The following is a 15,948-nucleotide window of genomic DNA, read 5'->3' as shown; positions in this document are numbered from 1 at the left end:
GTTTTTCAGGCCTGGAGGTCGTCACCAAATGGCAGACTTGCCGTCCCACAAACCATCCATCACTCAGACCACATTAAGAATCTCTGAAAACAGCATGATTAGTGAGAGAGTGCTTCAGGGGGAAAGTGTGCAGTACACAACTGGTTAACTGGCCACATTTTTTTGTTGTTGCCATTATTGACAACACATTTCTGGCCCGTTAGCCTGGTGGCCCGCCAGGAAGGAGAAACACTCAAATTTGATACAGTCAGCTGGGAACATTTTCAGAACTTTCAGTCTTACCATCAGTATCTGGCTGTAAATGACTGCTGTCTGGTTGTGATCCACGGTTGTCTCCATCAGCTTCTATTTTCACTGTTCTTTGTTCAGCTGAATCACCGGCAAGAAGCTCCGCTTGTGTGCTCTCATCTATTTGGTGCTGATGAAGCTGTGATGTCTGTGGTTTTTCTTCATCTTCGCTCTTCACAGAGACAACAACAAAAAAAGGGAACTTAGTGAGATCAGCCTCCCCTTACCCATGATGCCGCTTTCCCTCCAGGCTCACCCAAATGTCTTCCTGTTCCTTTTTAATGTTTGGAAGCTCCGAAACCATTTGGTTCAGATTCAGATTCCATTCCCGCTGCTTGGGAAGAACGTCTTCTTTACACACCAACAGCTGTTTCATGTCTGCAAGGAAGAATTTAAATGGATAAAAATTATAAAGATAAATCTGTGAGTGTGTGTGAGGCCTGAATTCATCATGTTATAGTACTATTGTGCTGAGAGTCACCGGAGAGTTTCACGACTGGCTTTGTTCCGATTTTGTCCGCTACGCTGACAAAAGAGCAAAACTTCTATGTAGTAACATTTTGATCATATATCATTAGATAAAGTAACCAAAATCATTCCCACACATTTGCCTCAACATTTTTTGGCTGCTGTTTTTCCCTCCACTCTATATAGTGCAGCAGATAAGTGAATATTTACTGACGGATCCTTCAAATGGTGATGCAAGCACCAAATTTGGCACACATACTCCTTAGACATTATGCTATTACTGAGGTGCTACCTAGATTCACGGAATTTAACACTATCTCACAAGGTGTGCTGATGAAACTCGTGATGTCTACTAGAAGCACAACCTGTTTATTTGATCCTATACCAACAAAATTGTTTAAGGATCCTTGGCCCATTCTTGGGCCGACTGTGCTGGAAATTGTTAACCTTTCTTTAAACTCTGGATCTGTTCCAAATTGTTTTAAATCTGCCGTGGTTAAACCACTACTCAAGAAATCTAATCTTGATCCTGGTGTATTGAAAAATTATAGGTCGATATCAAATCTATCATTCTGCTCTAAAATTCTGGAAAAGGTGGTTTCACGGCAGCTTGTGAACTATGTTACTGAGAATGACCTTTTTGAGCCACTGCAGTCTGCTTTTAGAAAACATCACTCCACAGAAACAGCACTTATTAAAGTAGTTAATGATCTTCTGCGAGCAATGGACTCGGATACTACTACAGTATTGGTGCTGTTGGATCTCAGTGCTGCGTTTGACACAGTTGATCATCATATTCTACTTGATAGGCTAGAAAACTCTTTCGGGATTACTGGAACTGCTCTTGCGTGGCTGACATCTTATTTGTCTGGTCGTTCCCACTGTGTTTTGTGCAACGACACTACCTCTGACTTTAAGGGCATGAAGTTCGGGGTTCCGCAGGGATCCGTTCTGGGTCCGCTGCTTTTTTCCCTGTATATGGCACCCCTTGGGAACATTTTGCAGCGTTTTGGGGTTGCTTTTCATTGCTATGCTGATGATACTCAGTTGTATATGCCAATAGCTGCTGGAAATCCTGTCCACATAAAATCTTTACAGGACTGTCTCGCAGCAGTGATAAGTTGGATGTCTAGCAACTTTCTACTTTTGAACTCTGATAAGACTGAAATGATGGTTCTTGGTCCAGCAAGACATCGGCATTAATTTGATCAGCTGGCGCTTAGCCTAGGTTCATGTGTTATACATCATACTGACAAAGTGAGGAACCTTGGGGTAATTTTTGATCCTATGCTGTCCTTTGACCTCCACATTAGGGACATTACAAGGACTGCTTACTTTCATTTAAGAAATATAGCAAAGATTCGTCCCATCCTGTCTATGGCTGATGCTGAGACTCTGATTCATGCATTTGTCTCTTCTAGATTGGACTATTGTAATGCTTTGTTTTCTGGTTTACCACAGTCCAGCATCAGGGGTCTTCAGCTGGTTCAAAATGCTGCTGCCAGACTTCTGACACAAAGCAGGTTCTGGAATCCCTTCACTGGCTTCCGGTCTCCTTGAGATCGGATTTTAAGGTATTACTATTGGCCTATAAAATTGTACACGGACTGGCACCCCCCTATCTGGCCGGCCTGGTTGAGTCCTATGTGCCGGCAAGGGCTCTGCGTTCACAGGGTGCAGGACTATTTTTTGTCCCGAGGGTGAAGAAAAGGTCAGCGGGTTACAGAGCTTTTTTATCACCAGCTCCAGCTCTGTTGAATGATCTGCCTGCACAAATATGACAGTCGGACTCTGTGGAGACTTTTAAAGCCAGGTTGAAGACACATCTGTTCTCCCTGTTTTATCATTAGTATTTTATTGTGTCTCTTTTTTTATTCGTTTTATTTATTTTACTTTTTTATGGTTAAATTTTTTATTGTATTTTAATCTTATTTCATTTTATTCTGCTTTTAAATGCTTGCGAAGCACCTTGAGGCGATTACTTGTGATTTAGCGCTATATAAATTAAATTATAATTATTATTATAAATTATATGCTTTTAAAAAATGCAGAGTGGCCACATGAACTTTCAATAGGTGGCCAAGAAAGGGTCAATTAAAGAATTACACAAAATTTAAAAACACTCCAATCATATTGAAAGGTATTCCATATTATTTGTCTGATCGTAAAGATTACAAAAAGGTATAGTATGGACTGTCTGTGACTGAATGTTCTGGAGTTATGGGGTAAAAACAGCAAAAACACAGAGAAAGGTCAATTTCAGTTTGTACAGGGGTCAAAGGTTAAAGTTGCTCCAATTTTGGTAAGTGGTACAAATTACTGGTTGAGCTAATAGGATTAATAAATGGAATAGTTTTGACTGTGTTGCGTGCTTGATTTGCAAAGTAAAGGTTAAACAATGTTTGCATCCATTGGATTCTATGACATGTGACGTGCTACCCTGTAACATGATAACTAAGCATGACACATGATGCAAACTATTCCTTTTTAAAACCATATTCACTCAACTAATAATTCGCATCACTTTTCACCAAAATTGGAGTAACTTTAACCTTTGGCCCCTGTACAAATTGAAATTGCCTTTTATCACCATTCTTGCTGTTTTTACCCCATAACTCCAGAACATTCATTCACAGATAGTCCAAACTATACATTTTTGGAATCTTTATGATAGACAAATAATATGGAATACCTTTCAATATGATTGGAGCATCTTTTAATTTTGACCCCTGTGTAATTCTTCAACTGACCCCTACTTGGCCGCCTATTGAAAGTTCATTTTTAAAGGAGTAATGCCTAAGGAGTACGTGTGCCAAATTTGGTGCTTGCATCACCATTTGAAGCATTTTTTCAGTTATCCGCTGCACTAATACAACTGCCTTAATTTAAAGGTGACATAGTTAGGCCTTGAAAGGACAAAAAAGAAAGTTGAGAAGAAAAAATATATTAAGAAAAAAAAAAACAACAACTTCGAGAGGGTGGGGTGGGAGTGCTGATCACATGTTCCTCCCTGCTCACAGCACCTTTTTCCTCACTCGAGGAACAGTTTCCTCTAAGTGCGCTCGCAGTTGATATCTACACGAGTGAAATAATATAATACGCCTGAATGCATGTTTTATCCCTGTGAGTGGTTTTGGCACCAATCTGACACCACAGAGGGGACAAGTGGTCATCATGCCGACAGCTAGGTGGAGCCAAAGTATGTGAAAAGTCTATTTTATGCAAATGCTGTGTGATGTGATGTGACACGGCAGCTGCCAATCCAAGTGAAGGCTGTATGACATACATTGGTCGGGTTGTTGGTTATATTTATAGGTATTTATAATAAAGTTCACAGAAATAAGAAGGTTGAGATTGCCCTCACCTTGATGATCACCCTGCTCACCTAAGGACAACAGCTGCATGTGGATGAGTTGACCCAAGCAACCAACACGGTGACAGTTGAGTAACCTGACTGCAGCTATTTCATCAGTAACATTGTGATTAGATTAAACTTTATTGATCCCTTGGGAAGACTCCATCAGGGAAATTGAGGTTCCAGCAGCATTGTATAGCAGCACAAGTATTGAAAGTAAAAAAGACAAACAGTTTGCAAATATAAATACCAGATACACTGATCAATACTGGTTTACTGGTTACTACTATTCCTCTCATTCCCATCCCCTGTCTTCCTGTTGCTCCTCCTCCCCCTGAGTGAGGAGTTGTACAGTCTGATGGCCTGAGGGACAAAGGAGTTTTTCAGTCTGTTGGTCCTGTACTTGTGAAGGAGCAGTCTATGGCTGAAGAGGCTCCTCTGGTTGCTGAGGACAGTGTGCAGAGCGTGACAGAGGGTTTTATTAAGGGTCTGGTAATTTTGAGTCCCTGCGAATCGATGAGGTGAAAAAATTTGAAGCCCCCTTGTCAATTGGTGGAATCCCTATTCAGTCCATGAAATTTGATGCTCAAAAATGATATTCTTTTCCCCAAATCCCTTCCAGTCTTTCTTGGAGAAATATTATTTTTAAACATTTCAATAATAAATAAATATAATTAACACTTCAATAATACACCTTTCGTGGATACTGCTTTTGGACCCCCCCACAAAAAATCATATTTTTTGTGAAATGTGTTGCAGGCCTGAAATGCAAAAATGGATGTGCATTAATAAATGAAATTACGTTGATCAAAAGGAAGTACTTTGGGTTTATACTGTCTGCAAACAAAGTGTAGGTAAATACAAGAGATCAAAACTGTGGGTTATTTTTAACTTGCATATTCATTACCATCTCAACATTTTTGGATTCTGGAGTAGTCTTATTATGTATTTGAATCATTAATCATAAGAAAACATCATTTTAATGTGTATTTACTGTGTGTGGGCGAAATAAAACCTGAATAAGCCGTTACACACATACAGCCATATTGGATTTGGCGCGATGCACTCTGGGACCCTTTGGGGACAAACACCTCAACCAGACAACATGGAAGATCAATGATCCCAATGTACTCTATATTTTCCGGAAATATGCTATTTTATTGATTAGTATTGCCGAAAATATGGATGCTGCAATAGAAGAGACCAACCCAACTGCGCCTGATTTTGTTTCCTGGATAGTTGAGGCCTTGAAGAAGTACTTATCAGCCCGAGGTGTTCCCACTTCCAGTGCCAGGAAAGACATTTTGATTAAAGCATCGTAACGCAGCATGTCTGCTGGAATTGATTCCCAGCAAACCGGTCACAGAATACAAGCAGGAAGTGTCCGAAACTGAAAAAAAACTGCTGTTGGATGGTGGGATGGTCCATGGACACCCTAGATGGGTTTCTGTGAAGGCTCTCAGTTGTCCAGGTGATTTCCATAGTAGAGAAGCTTGAATCTTCGACTAGACTGGGTTGCTTGACGCGAGGATGTTTCGCTTCAAATCGCAGAAGCTTCCTCCTGACGGCTAAGGAGAGTCCCAGGAGAGCCGTCAATCCCATCGTTAGGAGGGACAGCTACCCTGTCATTAGGAGAGTGCTAACTAGAGCACAATAGGTGTTAATTAAAGCAATTGTTTAGTCACTAGCCAATAGCAGTCTGCCTCTCGGTAGGAGGGGTATGGATAGATTTAAAACTCCAGCTTTTGTGGCTTCTGTTTGTTTTTCTCTACAAGGGTCAAAACAGAAGTCAGACTACCAGAGCAAGAATTTTAGCTGAGGAAGCTTCTGCGATTTGAAGCAAAACGTACTTGCGTCAAGCAACCCAGTCCAGTCGAAGATTCAAGCTTCTCTACCCTAGATGGGTGAGAGACTCTAGATGCTAGCAGAATGCTTACGTTATAATTTTATGTACATACTGGCATGTTGCCCGTGGAGATCCACGGGCTCTAGATTGGGTAGTGTTTTTAAAATTATTATTATTGAGATTATAATAGCCAAGTGGCCTCTGTGTGCGTGTGTGTATGGCTTTGATCATGCAAAAACCGGGGAGAGCTGACATTTGCCATTTGGCATACTTACGTATTTTGGGTCAAGCAGTTTTATCTAACCAATAAACAATAGACATTGTGCTGCAATGCACCATGGGAATTAGGGGTTTTAAATGTTATTGTGGTTCGTGTTACTTTAACAATAAACTACAAAAAACAATAAATCAATAACACTAACAACACTGTTAAACTAACATGAACCACAATAATAACATTTAAAACCTCCAAACCCCAAAATCCCATGGTGCATTGGAGCACAACGTCCATTGTTTACTGGTTAGCTAAAATTGCAAGTTTCTCCACAAATATTTGTCCTATCATCTTTTCGTTTTCACAGCATTCATCCTTGACCCAAAATACATAAGCATACCAAACAACGTCAGCTCTCCCCAGTTTCTGTGTGATACACACACACACACACACACACACACACACACACACACGCGCGCACACACACATATACACAGTGGCCACTTGGCTATTTATATATATATATAGTATGTTTTACTACCCAAATTCATCTTCAAAAAAACCACTATGTTTTAAATTACCCCTAGATCTAGATCAGCAACAGACCTCAAGCCTGTACTGCAACTATTAATGAGGGCCCCTGCTAGGAGGGTGTGGCATCTGTAAGGCTAAGATATACCATCTGGCATTCCTATGAGGGATTCTCATTGAAGCCATCTGCACTCGACTGCATGTAATCTAACTGAATCTACTCTTATCGTGCCAAATTTCCTTCTATTTCTATTTGTCAAACTTGAATTTGCCCCTTTATAATACTGCATACGTGCAACTTTTGTTTCAGCTAGTTCACAGATGTACTGGAAAACACCACAGTTGTTCACGCCGGAATGGAAAAGCATCAGGGCATCAGAGTGCTCGACTGATTTGATGGAATACTTCCCATGAAGTTGCTGGGAAACACCCTGAGATGATGAGGCAATTTGTTTATCAAAGAGCTCTTTCTGCGTCTGCAGGGCGGCTTCTCTCTCCTCGCTTAACTTGTCAATGTTCGTGTCACAGAAGGATTTTGTTGTACAGTCATAAGCATGCTCTTCTTGTATGTCTTTCACACAGTATGATGCTGTTACTGTCTCATCGTGTGATGATGGTACTTCATCATCCAACACGTAACCCAAAGTCTCCCCCAAATGTGATGTGCCCATTTGGGATGTACTTGGAACTGCAACATAGTCATGTTCTGCAAGAGCAACAACAGTCTCCTTTCTTCTTGTGGTTCTGTTTGGCTCAGGTTTTCTTTTTAACTGAGCCTGCCTGGTTTTCCCATAGTCTGCTTCAGTTGCTTCTTCGAAGTTCATGTTCTTCATTAGCTCTTGAACATCCACATTCTCCATGTGGCTTGGTTTTCCTTCATAGCCCTTTAGGTACATGCTGGGATGCGGATTCACTCCAGATGGACGACCCAAGAAGAAATGGTTGCTACAAACTCTTGTGTGGTCTGATAGCACCTTTAGGTCACTCCGGTTAATCAACCGCAACCACAAAGGACGCCACTTGACAGGACATGAGTGCCACTTAAGTTCATGAACATGATCCTTGATAACTAATCTGAAAAGAAATACAAACATAAATTTCAAAATCTTAGCTCAGATTAACATAGGTCAGACATGTTTAAAAAAAATTGTGTTATGGGCGCTTTTGGTCCTTTTCAGTTTGGGACATGGACAAATATCACCGGTTTTGGACTTGCATGAAGGGTGGTTTTGGACTCTGAAAATTTACCATTTCGGATCCAACTTGAAGTTTTCAGATCTAAAGCTAAAAGATGTCAGGTAATTTATACACCCATACTTGGCAAGCGCTTAATTCCTACTTTACCACGGGATAATAATATTTCAGTTTACCCTCAGCGGATCAGAGTAAATGTGAAGAACATGCTAATTACACTATCTCTCAGGCTATATGCAATTGAAAGTTGTACAACTTTGTTTATGTTGAATACATTCAATTTTTAATTTATTTGTTTGTTCACCTAAGCTTTCAGTGGATCAGTGCTACGTTTCTCATTTTTACTGCTATTCTCATTTGGACCAAACATTTTCATTCTACTTATATGCCTTTGTTAACACCACTCTTTTAAAAACATCCATTTCTTCCTTGATAGCACCAACTGTTGCGAGTGTTCCTCACGGGTCCAAGAACATTCTCAAGTTGGGTCCAAATCAATCAATTTTCTGGGTCTGAAAGCTCCCGACTTGCGGATCCTAAACCATTAGTATTTGCCCGAGTCAGAACCTGAAAGGACTGAAAGAGCCATCCCCCATAAATTAGTCACATTGTTATTAAGAAAATATTATGTTACAGGAATACTGTATAAGACACTCTGTCATTGTGCAATATTGCACCTGTTTAAATAATTCTTACATCTATATGACTTGAGGGCAGCAGTTAGACACACCTGTGTCGACCTCTACTTCCAGGTTCATGTGTTATCTATGTCTTACATTATATCAGATGTATAGGTCTATTCTAATAGGATTAATTCATTTAAGATTGATAATAACATATATTCACTTATTGCTAACCCATTCTTCAACAACTGAACCAAGCCTAGGTCCACAAATTTATATCATGTGCACCATGTCTTCATCCAACATCAGACGATACTCGAACATCACTTTTTCTGGAACTACTATCTCCTTGAACCAAACTCCTGAGGCCTGATGTAGATACTAAACTAAGCAAATTTTACCAGTAAATGTTGGTTTTCGGACCATTCATAGACAAAAAAAAAAAAAAAATTCACAGACAAGGACTACTCATAGACAAAACAAGGACCATTCATAGACATATGGGCTTGCCTCTACTGGTGGTTGGCTCTCACTGCGGTATTGTATCACTTCCTGTTCCGGAGCACAGCGGTGTTTTTCTGTATCTGTTAGCTGTTTAATCTGCGCAGTTAGATTGATCTAGTTATCTAGATTACGATTTGTTTCCCAGTGTAATCTTTACGTGCCTTAACTAAAGCACTCCTTCTGCTGAATCACCTCTAAATTATTTACACATTATTCACTTTGCGTGTTTTTAGGAATCCGCTAGCTTAGCGTAGCTACTAGCTCTTAGCCGATTTAGCATGGCGGCTTCTCCCGTCTCTCCCGCACTTTTCTGCTCTGGGTGTGAAATGTTTAGTTATTCCTCGGCCTCCTTTAGCAGTAACGGTACTTGTAATAAGTGTAGCTTATTCGTAGCTTTGGAGGCCAGGCTGGGCGAATTGGAGACTCGGCTCCGCACCGTGGAAAATTCTACAGCTAGCCAGGCCCCTGTAGTCGGTGCGGACCAAGGTAGCTTAGCCGCCGTTAGTTCCCCCCTGGCAGATCCCGAGCAGCCGGGAAAGCAGGCTGACTGGGTGACTGTGAGGAGGAAGCGTAGCCCTAAACAGAAGCCCCGTGTACACCGCCAACCTGTTCACATTTCTAACCGTTTTTCCCCACTCGATGACACACCCGCCGAGGATCAAACTCTGGTTATTGGCGACTCTGTTTTGAGAAATGTGAAGTTAGCGACACCAGCAACCATAGTCAATTGTCTTCCGGGGGCCAGAGCAGGTGACATTGAAGGAAATTTGAAACTGCTGGCTAAGGCTAAGCGTAAATTTGGTAAGATTGTAATTCACGTCGGCAGTAATGACACCCGGTTACGCCAATCGGAGGTCACTAAAATTAACATTAAATCGGTGTGTAACTTTGCAAAAACAATGTCGGACTCTGTAGTTTTCTCTGGGCCCCTCCCCAATCGGACCGGGAGTGACATGTTTAGCCGCATGTTCTCCTTGAATTGCTGGCTGTCTGAGTGGTGTCCAAAAAATGAGGTGGGCTTCATAGATAATTGGCAAAGCTTCTGGGGAAAACCTGGTCTTGTTAGGAGAGACGGCATCCATCCCACTTTGGATGGAGCAGCTCTCATTTCTAGAAATCTGGCCAATTTTCTTAAATCCTCCAAACTGTGACTATCCAGGGTTGGGACCAGGAAGCAGAGTTGTAGTCTTACACACCTCTCTGCAGCTTCTCTCCCCCTGCCATCCCCTCATTACCCCATCCCCGTAGAGACGGTGCCTGCTCCCAGACTACCAATAACCAGCAAAAATCTATTTAAGCATAAAAATTCAAAAAGAAAAAATAATATAGCACCTTCAACTGCACCACAGACTAAAACAGTTAAATGTGGTCTATTAAACATTAGGTCTCTCTCTTCTAAGTCCCTGTTGGTAAATGATATAATAATTGATCAACATATTGATTTATTCTGCCTAACAGAAACCTGGTTACAGCAGGATGAATATGTTATTTTAAATGAGTCAACACCCCCGAGTCACACTAACTGTCAGAATGCTCGTAGCACGGGCCGGGGCGGAGGATTAGCAGCAATCTTCCATTCCAGCTTATTAATTAATCAAAAACCCAGACAGAGCTTTAATTCATTTGAAAGCTTGTCTCTTAGTCTTGTCCATCCAAATTGGAAGTCCCAAAAAACCAGTTTTATTTGTTATTATCTATCGTCCACCCGGTCGTTACTGTGAGTTTCTCTGTGAATTTTCAGACCTTTTGTCTGACTTAGTGCTTAGCTCAGATAAGATAATTATAGTGGCCGATTTTAACATCCACACAGATGCTGAGAATGACAGCCTCAACACTGCATTTAATCTATTATTAGACTCTATTGGCTTTGCTCAAAAAGTAAATGAGTCCACCCACCACTTTAATCATATCTTAGATCTTGTTCTGACTTATGGTATGGAAATAGAAGACTTAACAGTATTCCCTGAAAACTCCCTTCTGTCTGATCATTTCTTAATAACATTTACATTTACTCTGATGGACTACCCAGCAGTAGGGAATAAGTTTCATTACACTAGAAGTCTTTCAGAAAGCGCTGTAACTAGGTTTAAGGATATGATTCCTTCTTTATGTTCTCTAATGCCATATAACAACACAGTGCAGAGTAGCTACCTAAACTCTGTAAGTGAGATAGAGTATCTCGTCAATAGTTTTACATCCTCATTGAAGACAACTTTGGATGCTGTAGCTCCTCTGAAAAAGAGAGCTTTAAATCAGAAGTGTCTGACTCCGTGGTATAACTCACAAACTCGTAGCTTAAAGCAGATAACCCGTAAGTTGGAGAGGAAATGGCGTCTCACTAATTTAGAAGATCTTCACTTAGCCTGGAAAAAGAGTCTGTTGCTCTATAAAAAAAAGCCCTCCGTAAAGCTAGGACATCTTACTACTCATCACTAATTGAAGAAAATAAGAACAACCCCAGGTTTCTTTTCAGCACTGTAGCCAGGCTGACAAAGAGTCAGAGCTCTATTGAGCTGAGTATTCCATTAACTTTAACTAGTAATGACTTCATGACTTTCTTTGCTAACAAAATTTTAACTATTAGAGAAAAAATTACTCATAACCATCCCAAAGACGTATCGTTATCTTTGGCTGCTTTCAGTGATGCCGGTATTTGGTTAGACTCTTTCTCTCCGATTGTTCTGTCTGAGTTATTGTCATTCGTTACTTCATCCAAACCATCAACATGTTTATTAGACCCCATTCCTACCAGGCTGCTCAAGGAAGCCCTACCATTATTTAATGCTTCGATCTTAAATATGATCAATCTATCTTTGTTAGTTGGCTATGTACCACAGGCTTTTAAGGTGGCAGTAATTAAACCATTACTTAAAAAGCCATCACTTGACCCAGCTATCTTAGCTAATTATAGGCCAATCTCCAACCTTCCTTTTCTCTCAAAAATTCTTGAAAGGGTAGTTGTAAAACAGCTAACTGATCATCTGCAGAGGAATGGTCTATTTGAAGAGTTTCAGTCAGGTTTTAGAATTCATCATAGTACAGAAACAGCATTAGTGAAGGTTACAAATGATCTTCTTATGGCCTCGGACAGTGGACTCATCTCTGTGCTTGTTCTGTTAGACCTCAGTGCTGCTTTTGATACTGTTGACCATAAAATTTTATTACAGAGATTAGAGCATGCCATAGGTATTAAAGGCACTGCGCTGCGGTGGTTTGAATCATATTTGTCTAATAGATTACAATTTGTTCATGTAAATGGGGAATCTTCTTCACAGACTAAAGTTAATTATGGAGTTCCACAAGGTTCTGTGCTAGGACCAATTTTATTCACTTTATATATGCTTCCCTTAGGCAGTATTATTAGACGGTATTGCTTAAATTTTCATTGTTACGCAGATGATACCCAGCTTTATCTATCCATGAAGCCAGAGGACACACACCAATTAGCTAAACTGCAGGATTGTCTTACAGACATAAAGACATGGATGACCTCTAATTTCCTGCTTTTAAACTCAGATAAAACTGAAGTTATTGTACTTGGCCCCACAAATCTTAGAAACATGGTGTCTAACCAGATCCTTACTCTGGATGGCATTACCCTGACCTCTAGTAATACTGTGAGAAATCTTGGAGTCATTTTTGATCAGGATATGTCATTCAATGCGCATATTAAACAAATATGTAGGACTGCTTTTTTGCATTTGCGCAATATCTCTAAAATTAGAAAGGTCTTGTCTCAGAGTGATGCTGAAAAACTAATTCATGCATTTATTTCCTCTAGGCTGGACTATTGTAATTCATTATTATCAGGTTGTCCTAAAAGTTCCCTGAAAAGCCTTCAGTTAATTCAAAATGCTGCAGCTAGAGTACTGACAGGGACTAGAAGGAGAGAGCATATCTCACCCATATTGGCTTCTCTTCATTGGCTTCCTGTTAATTCTAGAATAGAATTTAAAATTCTTCTTCTTACTTATAAGGTTTTGAATAATCAGGTCCCATCTTATCTTAGGGACCTCATAGTACCATATCACCCCAATAGAGCGCTTCGCTCTCAGACTGCAGGCTTACTTGTAGTTCCTAGGGTTTGTAAGAGTAGAATGGGAGGCAGAGCCTTCAGCTTTCAGGCTCCTCTCCTGTGGAACCAGCTCCCAATTCAGATCAGGGAGACAGACACCCTCTCTACTTTTAAGATTAGGCTTAAAACTTTCCTTTTAGCTAAAGCTTATAGTTAGGGCTGGATCAGGTGACCCTGAACTATCCCTTAGTTATGCTGCTATAGACTTAGACCGTTTGTTGTGATTTGGCGCTATATAAATAAATTGAATTGAACTGAATATGAAGAATCATTAATTATTTATTAAAATGCAGCACTGTCACAGGTGAAGATTGTGGACTGGTTTCTGGCAGGTGATTCAGGGATATTCCATGGCAGCGCATTTAACCCATTGTAACTCTGAATACTAAAGTGATTTTCACGCTTTTTTTTTCTTCTGCAAACGTCTTACATGTAGCTATGATACAGGACAAATGGTTTGTCATGTTTTAATATTCATATTGGCATTAACAGTAACAGAATATTCTGATATAGCTTAGACTGTAGACAGGTATTTTGCAAACACTGTAAACACACATTATACATATACATACAGTCAGTTGCCCAGTTCTGGATCACCTTTTTTAAAGTCCCGCTATACGGAGCCATAATGAAACTGAATATCCTTTAATTGGGTATTGTTGTATTGGGTATTTGGATGTTATCTAGCTGAAGAAGTCTGGATGGGGTAGCCCTTCTACTTAAAGTGTGAAGCCACATTATGTGTGGTGCAAATATTTGCCGGAAATGGATCACTTTGCCGGTTCTGGATCACAACACTCTGTGTCACTCTAGGTTCATTCCTGGCATCTGGCTGGAGCCCTTCGAATGCAGAACTGATACACAATGTGTCCAAGAATGTGTTTTGATCACAAAATGATATAAATTATACTTGTTAAATGACAATTTACTTAGTTTCAAAAGGCACTGTTATACATTTTTACGAGCAAAAAATGAAGTGTTTACTCAAATTGAGTGGCATTCCTTAATAAATGAAGATAAAATAAAATCTGTGGTAATAAACATTCTTGGATTTTGACATCTCCCCCTAAGCTTTTAACTCAATGAAGTGGGTCAGGATAGCACAAGATGCCCCAACTTGCTATCATTTCGCACATTATATTGTGAGATGGAGAGCAAAGGAGGGTTTTAAATGTGTGGAGGTGAGATTTCTCCCGAATTAAAAACTAAAAGCTCCCACATTCATGCCCATTCGTGATGTTGAGATGACCCCCAAAGTACACATGGCTCACAAGTACTGACACGAGGCTCTTGCTTCAGTGACCCACAACCGGCAAATTTTCGCGTTGGAGATAAATGCGCGCAGCAATTAAACAGCAGTGATCCGGAAGTGGGCAAGTGACTGTACATACGTACACACACACACACTAATATATGATAGAGAGGGAAGATAGTGGCAGTAAAGTCAACTATTTTAGTAATTTGAAGAGACAATATATGATTAGGCTATAAATAAATATTTATATATATAAACAAAATACTGACTAATGAATAAATTATATTTCTATATAAAACATAACAATAGATATAAGTTATAACACAGGTGTGATCTCTCAGAAGTATAACTTTATTCAGTAAGTCTGTCTATGAATGGTCTTTTTTGTCTATGAATTTTGCACCTTGTGTCTTTGAATCGTCTTTATTTTGTCTATAAATGGTCCGTGTCTATGAATCATCTGGTTACCATAAATTTCAACGAAAAGGGTAAAACCATGATAGTGTCATATTTATGAGACAACAGTCCCCTCTGACCACTGCCGTCATAACATTAGTAGTAGTAATACCATTACGTTTATAGACTAGATGTAGTATAGTAATATTATAATATCGCTCACCTGTCCTTATACCGTCGATCGTTTTTGCACTTATAAACTGCACATCGGTCAGCACCACCCATTCCACTCTAAGGGTCAGGCACACACTGGCATGACAAATGAGTACAATGGTTAGATTCATTAGAGTTTTATGACTTAAGTACTAAATCATACCCGAAGATCACAGTGAGGACATACAACAACGTTCGAGTAGACCGACATCTCGCTTTGTTTGACCCCAAACTGTCCCAGAGTGCACCGCGCCGAGCCCAATATGAAATTTAATGTGGTGGACTTGGTCTGAAATAGAGTTTAGTGAACAAACCTGCTCAGTATCAGCGAACTTCAGGCTTGAAAACAGCATCCAACACTTTCACTCGTTTCTTCTCTTCTTGTAAATCCAATAATTTCTTCTCGGTGCTCTGCGATTAGCAATTAGCCGCTGATGACTTTTGAGCGCTCGCTCCTGTTTTTCATCTTCTTCCGGTTCACTGTCGGCTTTTGCTGTCCTGTAGCTCTTTAGGACGCATATTAGACGTTTGCAGCGTGAAGTTAATATCAGTTAACTTCATGACAACATCAGTTAATATCATGATGTTCAATATTGTGCCCAGCAGCTAACTAGCTAGCGTACTGCTGCTATGCTTCTTCTTCTGTGTTTATTGGCAACGTAACGCAGCATTACCGCCACCTACAGGACTGGCGTGCACGAGCATGATGGAAACAGTTCATGGCTATCTTGCCAACATAATGAATGGTTACTGTGGTTTCACGTAATCTCATCCTTCTGTTGAGGTTATCAAACACATATCTTCGCTTCTATTCATCCTTGAACTCTCACTGCTCAGTTCGACTTGGGTTTCTCAATTGCTGTCTTAAATCTTCTATCAGGCTCCAAGGGGTCCCAGACCCAAATCCAAAATTTCTTTAGGAATACCATGTAGGAATCTCCTGCTCTTCCTGAACCGGACTCTTTCCCTCTCTTCGTATTTGGAAG

At 40.2% G+C, this 15,948-nt stretch overlaps 1 protein-coding gene across 1 annotated transcript; it reads right to left on the bottom strand.

Annotated features, from left to right (window-relative positions):
• Positions 1-3,808: 3,808 nt before the first annotated feature.
• LOC117505365 lies at positions 3,809-15,593 on the bottom strand. Its single transcript, XM_034165009.1, has 4 exons — positions 15,277-15,593; positions 14,973-15,058; positions 6,995-7,776; positions 3,809-3,831 (listed from the first exon to the last, which is right to left on the bottom strand). The coding sequence occupies exons 2-4, from the start codon at positions 15,032-15,034 to the stop codon at positions 3,809-3,811; spliced, it is 867 nt and encodes a 288-aa protein (XP_034020900.1). The 5' UTR covers positions 15,035-15,058; positions 15,277-15,593.
• Positions 15,594-15,948: the final 355 nt, after the last annotated feature.

The sequence above is a fragment of the Thalassophryne amazonica genome, chromosome 23, assembly GCF_902500255.1.
Source record: "Thalassophryne amazonica chromosome 23, fThaAma1.1, whole genome shotgun sequence".
NCBI classification, from domain to species: Eukaryota; Metazoa; Chordata; class Actinopteri; order Batrachoidiformes; family Batrachoididae; genus Thalassophryne; species Thalassophryne amazonica.
The sequence above is the reverse complement of the archived record's forward strand: the minus strand, read 5'-3'. Positions and strand labels throughout refer to the sequence as shown.